At 33.5% G+C, this 8,948-nt stretch overlaps 2 protein-coding genes across 2 annotated transcripts; one reads left to right on the plus strand and one right to left on the minus strand.

The window, feature by feature from the left end:
* Positions 1 to 1,158: 1,158 nt before the first annotated feature.
* On the plus strand, positions 1,159 to 4,208 carry LOC117319496 (Werner syndrome ATP-dependent helicase homolog). Its single transcript, XM_033874291.1, has 3 exons — positions 1,159 to 1,588; positions 1,778 to 1,934; positions 2,871 to 4,208. The coding sequence occupies exons 1-3, from the start codon at positions 1,267 to 1,269 to the stop codon at positions 4,009 to 4,011; spliced, it is 1,620 nt and encodes a 539-aa protein (XP_033730182.1). The 5' UTR covers positions 1,159 to 1,266; the 3' UTR covers positions 4,012 to 4,208.
* Positions 4,209 to 5,309: 1,101 nt separating this feature from the next.
* Positions 5,310 to 7,256, minus strand: LOC117319497. Its single transcript, XM_033874292.1, is given in 3 exon segments — positions 5,310 to 6,210; positions 6,213 to 6,465; positions 6,997 to 7,256. Coding segments are annotated over 3 exon segments (1,173 nt in total). The 5' UTR covers positions 7,150 to 7,256; the 3' UTR covers positions 5,310 to 5,443.
* Positions 7,257 to 8,948: the final 1,692 nt, after the last annotated feature.

Below are 8,948 nucleotides of genomic sequence, written 5' to 3' on the forward strand. Positions count from 1 at the left end.
GGCAATTCGGAACTGAAATATATATATATTTTTTAATATTTTCATTTGAAAGTATTGTGTACCATATCATGCCCACTTTTTCAAAAATTTCATTCACACAGTGCATAGTATAACAATTAACTCATTAAGTCATAAAAATTCATTGAAAATTTGCCAACATGCATGAAATATATAGTAAAAATATTACATGACCAAATACTTTTGGCACATCACTGTATATATCTAAGGCTCTGTGATTAATATACAAAATGTAATGTATTTCATACTCTTCCGGATATCTGGGTGGACATTTGACCACCATGTCCAGTCTGGTATGGACCATTCCATGGGTTCCACAACTCTGTTGAGGTGTCAGCTTCAATTTCACCCTTAGGGCCTGCTTCACCTGGAAAATCCGAGAAAATGACAACGTGTTAATTCAGCTAGTCTTAACATACACACGGTTGGTATTACTGAACCCATGCATGTTTAATATTAGAAAATTAATCTTGACACACAAAATGCAATAGACACAAGGCCCATTTTCTTTATATAGGAATGATCTACATGAAAAGGTACTGCTATGAAAAAAATACGTGCAGTCCATAGCCTAGAGATTAGAATTTCTTTGGTCTGATTTATCGACATGTAGCAAGTTAGCAACTGTTTGAACTGGTATGGCACTCCCAACAATATTAGAGGTTCGACAAAACAGGAAACTTTTGACAGCTGGCGTCTGGAGGAAATGTTAGCAAAGATTGAAGTTCCTTTAACAAATAGGTCTAAATCTTATCTGAAAACGATGATATATGTGGTTTACTTAAGTAACTAGCTATTACACTTACTTTCCATACATCTTGTGTTCGAAGATCCTCCACATCGTCCATGTAAATAGCTTGCAGCACTTGAAGTTCATCTTCCTGTCGTTCACTGTAGTCTTCACCCATCTTCTCACGAGAAATCAGTCATGTACCGACATTGTGTTGTCACGGAAATGTGGTGTCTCCCACAAACACCTTCAAATTGACACTTTCTCCTCCATTTTTTATGTGTCACATTTTTTATGTTATGTCTGCATGTATTCAAAACTTTAAAAACATCTACCGGAAGTGAATATGTAGTCTCGCATTCCCCAGACTCTCGTCCTCGCTCGAGACTGCCTCAAACGAGAGTCTGGTCAGATTGCTATTTGAATTTTGTGATACCAAAACGAGGCTTACCGAAAAATCGGTAAAGTTTTTCATTGGCTGACAGCTACACACCCACAAAATAAAGAAAACAAACAAAATGGCGACTGAGAGAAAGTTTCAAGAAGCTCTGGAGTTCACGCTTGTGCAAAGAAACATCGATTTCCAACTGAAAGATTTGCAGCTCGCTATTCTGAAGGATGTCGTTATGAGTAAGAAAGACGTTTTAGCAGTGTTACCGACAGGATATGGGAAAACTATCATCTATTCGCTTATACCAACTCTGGTGGATGCATATGAAAGCAAAACTGACAGTATTGTTATCGTTGTTTCCCCACTGGTTGCTCTGATGGAAGACCAGGTTGTCAATATTGAAGCTAGTGGGATCCGCTGTGTATACGCAAGTAAACAGCAAACAAGAGGTGAGTTACATTACATGTGCTTGTGCTCGAATGAGTTTCCGATATTTCAAAAGTTATGCCTGTTATAGTAGATACAGTATGATTAATGCATTGTTATTGTTGACAGAACGTCAAACTATACAGTAATAGATCTACTTTTAAATGAATTTTATAAAACCACATTTAGTAAATTTACCCATTCTGCTTCAGAAACTGATACAGAGCTGAAAAATGGAACAGTCCCGATTTTGATGATGAGCCCAGAAGCCCTTTTCCACGGGGAATGGAGACAGCTGTTTTCTTCCGAAACATATCAGACTAGAGTTGCAGCCATTGTTGTTGATGAAGCACACTGTGTAGAACAATGGTAAGTGATATGAAATTCTACATAACATTGCTAGTAGCATGCCCAATAAAAAGAACATTTATTTTTAGTGCCCTACGGGTGAAACCGGGGGGACTATATATGTTTTGCCTGCGTCCGTCCGGTTAAAGTCTTGGTTAAAGTTTTATATGGCACATGTACACCATTCACTTAATGATGGTATAATGATGGTATAATGGTATAATGATGGTATAAGGATGCTGATTCTTTAATTTGCATAGAGATTCTTTCGGTGTGTGGCATTACTTTTGTATGGTTAAAACTTTTTTCTCTGTATTTTTTAGGTTAAAGTTTTATAATGGCACACCATTCACTTAATAATGGTATAAGGATGCTGATTCTTTGTACAGTTAAAACTGAAAAAAAATATTTTCATTTTTTTTAAATTTTGGCATATTATGAACTTAAATTTGCTCTGTAATGAATGCTTCACTGATATGAGATTCTTTTGGAATAAAATCAGTGTACTACTATGCTGTGCTATGCATAATCATGTTTATATTTCAATCTAAGGCTGTTATTACACATTTCAATTTAAATTGAAATAATTCACTTTAGATTCTTTTACTCTTTATACAGTAGACTTAATACCGGAGTATCTTTTAGGGGCAGGAAACATTAAGTTGAATTTACACATTGTTTGGAGTGAACTTATTTCTATAAAATGATCATGCTTCAGTTTTGTAAACATTTTTACTGAAATTTGGCTAAAGGTATATATATATATATATATATATATGTATATGTGCCGGTAGGGGACATGTATTGGTTTAGCAATACTCACACAATGCTTGTTATTCTAAGAATTCTCTAAATTTCTAAGTGAAATGAACTCCTGTTCTATATAATTCTTCCAAATTGTGGTATAAATGCTGTTGTAATGATAACACTGTTGAGCTTTATCTTGATTATTTTCAGGGGAGATGAATTCCGAACGGATTATGGAAGATTAGCAGAGCTGAGAAGCATTTTACCAAAAGCTGGTATGCTGGCTTTGACAGCCACGGCTTCACCAAATTCCCGAATGTTAATAAAGAAAAAGCTCTGTATGGAACAAGCAAGTGTGATTGTCGGAAACTGTAACAGACAAAACATTACCCTAAATTGTGTTAAAGCACCATATGATCCTAAAGCAGCATTCCTGTGGTTAGTTGAACGCCTTAGGACAGAAAAGCAGCAGTATCCAAAGACTGTCATATATTGTCGCAGCATAAAATCATGTTCACTTTTATTTAAACTGTTTACAGATATTATGGGAGACCTTGCATATTGTGGAACTAAATGTGCAAAAAACCGGTTATTTGCCATGTATCACCATTCAACCTCAACAAAATGTAAGAAGATCATCATGGATAACTTTCCAAATCCTGACAGTACTTGTAGGATTGTAATTTGCACCTCAGCTTTCGGCTTAGGAGTCAATGTGCCCGACATCAATATGGTTATTCACTGGGGGGCTTCAAGGTCTATTGAAGGGTTTATGCAGGAATTCGGAAGGAGTGGTCGGGATGGAGGAAGTGCTATGTCTGTTTTGTATTATCATGGAATGGACATTAGCAAAACTTCAACAGATGACAAGATGAGGTCATATGCAACTGCAGATACCTGTCGGCGTGTTTTGTTACAAGAACACTTTACTCCAGATGTCAGCATTAATATGCAAATTAATCCACAACATTTATGTTGTGATAATTGCTACAGAAACTGTAAGTGCTCAAATTGTCCAGATTTACATACTGCCCTTCTTTCAGACTTAGAAGGAGATAATGATTTGTGTGCAGCAGCTTCAACAGTGGTGTGTCATGTTGTGTCGGAATCTCAACAAAAAGAAATTTCCGTCAACCTACACGAATATAGACAAATGCTGGTAGAGGAGAACAGTGTTCCATCTCTATTGAACACAGATATTTCAACTGGACTCAGTGTTTCATTGATTGACTCCATTACGAACAATGTTCAATATATAGGTAGTATAGAGGACCTATTGTCAGAGTACATATTTGATCAAAGGATTGCAAGTTCAGTGATGGACATTATTAATCAAACGCTTGGTGATTAATTAACTGTAACCGTAAACAAATATTTACAAATGGCTTATGTACAATACAAATTTACAACTAATAATGATGTTATTACACGTTCATTTTTATTGATGAACTATTTTTTATACATTTTATACAACAGGCAACCTAGAAAGGAAAACCCTTCCTTATGTATTCTAAAGCCTTAAGCTAACTAGTACTGATACAGACATGTCAACCTCTGAAACATTCAATGAGGGAGATCTCCCTCATTTTTCTACACCAGAAATGAGGGAGAAAGTGAGTGAAAAATTTGCGAAGCAATTTTTTTGTTGATGTAGCTATTGGAGATGTTTCACGCCATAGCCTTTAGGTGTCAATTACCCCAGGTCATCTTCCCCCAGAAAAGGTCAGCTGAATCCTTCCCTGCAGTGTAAGGAGGCAGGCCACACATGTGGTAATGTTAATACATTAGACACAGATAAATGTGATGCATGTCAAATATTTCATCTTTATCTACCTAACTGTATCCTTATATTGCCTGGTATATTAAAATATTATTATTTCAAATACAGTGTATGTGTTAAATTTTTATATGAAAATATTCCTCTGAGATTTAATGTGTCTTGTGTATCTTGATTGAGGGTGGGTGAAAATTGTTTGCAATACCCACTCCTACCTTTCATAGGTCTGTATATATTTCACAAATTATTTATCTATACACCCATTATTAGCTGGTTCTATTGTACCAGTAAATGCATACAACTCCTACTTGTGTGTTGCTAAAGAAAAATCATGACTTTCAAAAGTTTTTTAATAAGGCAAGAAAGATGTTTTACCTGAGATTATTAATTAATCACAATATATAGGTACTTGAAAACACCTAATTTCCAGTGTTGAACAATATCACAGCTGATCATGAATACTTAGTAATTTATTATAAATAAAATGTCTTATCTTCTGACACTGATATTGCTAATTTAATCCTCCACATGTACACATGGAAGTTAAATAATTCATGCATACACTTTATATATAAGACATGTGAGCTGTATACAAAATGTCAATATCTTGAGTTAAATCAACATAACAAAATTTTCAAACTGCACATACACCACCCACATTCTATAGCTATACATACATGGTAAATTCCACATATCTGGTGTACATGTTCTAGTAGCTTAACAAATTTTACAACTTGAAACACATTTCAGATGCCTACTTTCCATTGATTTTGAATAATCCTTTAAATTTCACCAATGAATGATGTACTTGACATAAATATACAAATATCAGTATTTTAAGATGAATCAACATAAAAATTCAAACTGCACATAACCGACTGTCATTCTACATAGATTTCACACACTTTTTGGTAACTTGCTGGTAACTTTAGAAATTTAACTTCTGGAAACTTACTAAAATGTCCTTTCTCCTGGTAGCTGGTATCAGTGTACAACACATGATAATCTAAAATGCATACTTTCCATTTGAATACTCCTGCTTCTTGACATTTAACCATTTGTGTAAGGCATGCGAGTTGACATTTTGGAACATATCAAACTGTTCTTGGAAAGAGTCATGTTGCCTACCTCTTATGACTGAAAACACATTTGCATTCTTCAGTTGGTTCACAACAGCCTTTATATCTTGTGTTTTGTCTCTTTGTGCATGGTGTATTCCTGCTGGATGAACACCAATTTCTCTTTCCAATTTCTCATTGACATTGTGGCAGAACATCATTGTTTTACCTATGCGGTCAACAATCTCTGGAGTTTGATTTGGTCCAAGTAATTTAACACGACCCTTTGCATACTTGTTAAGCAGTTCCATGACATAATCCCCATCCAGATTCTTGTCTTTTCCTCCAGACAAATTGACAAACCGATTCCAAATTATCTGATGTCTTTGCTTCTCTGTGAAAAGTGCATTCACACCTGCTAAAAGCAAGAAAGATTCAAGTCTGTACTTAATCTTGTGTGAAAGGTCATATACTAATAGACCATACTTCCAGTGTCTTATCTGTCGAATACCATCCCCATTTCTAGTAGCTAGAACAGAGATTTTCCTGAGAAGCCCATATTTTGTGACATTGGTGGCATAATTGTACACTCCATCATCAACTATTGGCCCTTCAATGGCAGTTTCATCATCCTCAATCCTATTGACTGTTACTGTCAAGCTGTTCAAGAAGAATGTGTCCACTATTTCCCCAACAATCTTATCTAACAACCTCTTTTGGATCCTTCATCAGCAGATTCTGTGAACAGTGGGACTTTTGGACAGGGATCCTCAATGCTATCCATTCCAAATGCTTTCAGAGCTGCTGCAATAACATGAGCACTTGTCACTAGGTCAATAAAAGATCCAACTGCATGATAATCTGCACTCACATTTTTTGTGACATTTCTTCTATTTATGACATTCCTTAGTTGATACAATGTGCCTGTTTCTCGTGCACTTCCTGGTTTGTAGAACCGGTCCATCATTGCCTGAAAAATATAATCATTAATGAACTAGTGATCTCTATCTACAATTGCACAGTAAAATATATGACTGAATATCAGTTAGTGATGGGTAATATTTTAAGACAATAAGATGTGACCAATCAAATGTCAGAAGGAAATATTGAATGGAAAGAATTTGAAAAAAAAACTTCACAATACACAACTAAAGTAAATTTACAAAGAGTCTACAGTCATTGATATTCCAAAAAGTTGAATTCTGAAATTAAAGAGTGACATAGATTGATTACAAACTATTCTATTAGCTCTACAAGGTCAATGGGTGTGAGAAATGAAAAACTGAAATGGGCACTATAACAATAATTGGTTGTTCATAATTTGACTAGCTTTGTGTTATTTGATATTGTTAGAAATTTATTATGATCCCCGAATTGTGCATCACTCTGGCTTCTGTGAACATATATGAAGTTAATAGTAGCATTAAAGATGGAACACATCTAGGTACTAGTAGAGGCAAGGTCCAAAACATGTTATAAATTGGACATTAATTATAACTACCTGCAGGAAATTTATTTTCTCATGAAAATCTTCCACCATAGTTATCAAACCCTCCAATCTTTCCTCTTGTGTATCTCCATCAAGACGAGCCATATGTGCACCTCTAATTCGCTCACACGTCAATTGGTCACCTCCAACTGGAATTGCTTGCATCTTAGGATTTGTTTCTTCTCTGAAAAAAACCCAAGGAAATTCATGGAATTTATATTCCCACTTTCTTGACATATTTGAAGTTACATATCGTTTACATATAAGTTAAAACATGTCATTATCAAGGTATTGATAACTAATGTATTCATTGAAAATAGAAAAGTAGATTTGTAATTTGTTTGTATTCACTATATATTAATATCAAAGATTAAAACTGCAACTGAAATCAATAAATAGTTAATTATTGATAACTAAGCCTTTGGCCTGTTCATTGATAAGTATTGAAATGTACCTTTCTTGAATCTCTTCCAATTCATTCTGGCTCCAGGGACATACTGTTGTAAGTGCTCAAGGATCTCTATCATATCATTGGTTTTGTTTTCATTCTTTAGCAGAATTCCAAGTGGTATCTATCAAAATTGAAGTAAAACATTTAAAATCGAATTTTGTAATTACAATGCATTGGTATTACAATGTTGATGTATGAAAATATTTTTTCCTGTTAATTTCAATATTTCAATTTATAAAACATTTCAAATCTTTGCAAAAGAGACAAAAAATACTTTTCACTTTAGTACACATGTCATTTCATACTTTTTCTTTTAAAGTGTGTACATAGAAATTTGATGATAAAGGAAATTTTAGCTCAATGCTTACCACTGTATGTTTCTAATTGAATGCAAGAAGTATCCCAACAAAACACTGCTGATTCTACATCAAAAAGGAACAAAACTGCAACAATTAACATTTCAACAGAATTATGCAATAAAATACTGCAGAACTGGTCATATTACAAAACATGGCCTTGGCATGTACATACATTGACATCTAGAGAAAGAATAATTCACTTTTTTTTTAAATTCAATACCAACAAACTTTCCCTATATATATATATATATATCCTATATATATATATATATATATATAACCCTTATTATTGACAACATGAAGGTTGATCTACTGTTATATGTTTTAATATCCATTTTAATTCTGTGTCTGACATTGTTAAATGTCAACCCCCTTTCAATGTTGGCTAACCAAATATCTTGAATAGACAAATGACTTTGTGGTTATGTTTTCTGCAGTATTTTAGATGTCTGTTAGTAAACGCATGCATTGATTTTGTTAGAAATCTGAACTTAACAAACTTGATCAGTACACAAAATGCATGTGTTAATAAATGTATTCAAAAGCTCTAAGAATTATTATGACTATGAATATAATGGACATGCAATGACATGCATAAATGATTTGGTCCATATTTTATACAATTTTCATACCTTTAAAATTAAACCATAATTAATTATAATTATTATTGTCATAAATTACAAACCAATTATTTTACCATGGGTACACTTAGGACTCACTATACATACCTAAGTGTACCCATGGTAAAATAATTGGTTTATTTCCAAATTCTGATGTGGCACAGAAGTTCAAATTTATTTTGAACAAATTCCTCTGTGTTGAAATGTAACTAATAAGGATCAGATCCCTATATAATGAATATATCCAGCTAAGAAAATCACTAGTGCCACATAAAACTGGAAATTTATGCATTTCTTTTCATAATTTTCTTTTCAATAATTTTGATAAAATTAACAATCTATTCTATTGAATTGTAACAGGATGCAATTGATATATTATAAATTATCAAAATTTAAAAGGTTAAATTTTTTCTCATTCATTTCTAGATAGTTGTACAAATATCAAGTTATAAATCTTATTATTATGGTTACCATTTCCTTCATGTAAAAGATTTTACATTAATTATAGCAAATATCAAATGTCATTGCAAAGAT

This window comes from Pecten maximus, unplaced genomic scaffold, assembly GCF_902652985.1.
Source record: "Pecten maximus unplaced genomic scaffold, xPecMax1.1, whole genome shotgun sequence".
Taxonomy (NCBI): domain Eukaryota; kingdom Metazoa; phylum Mollusca; class Bivalvia; order Pectinida; family Pectinidae; genus Pecten; species Pecten maximus.

Bases quoted from the DNA above. Each gene is read 5' to 3' on its own strand.
- LOC117319496 (XM_033874291.1), top strand. From the start codon at position 1,267: ATGGCGACTGAGAGAAAGTTTCAAGAAGCTCTGGAGTTCACGCTTGTG. The intron at 1,589-1,777 runs GTGAGTTACATT...ATTCTGCTTCAG, and splicing joins AAGTAAACAGCAAACAAGAG to AAACTGATACAGAGCTGAAA. The intron at 1,935-2,870 runs GTAAGTGATATG...GATTATTTTCAG, and splicing joins GCACACTGTGTAGAACAATG to GGGAGATGAATTCCGAACGG.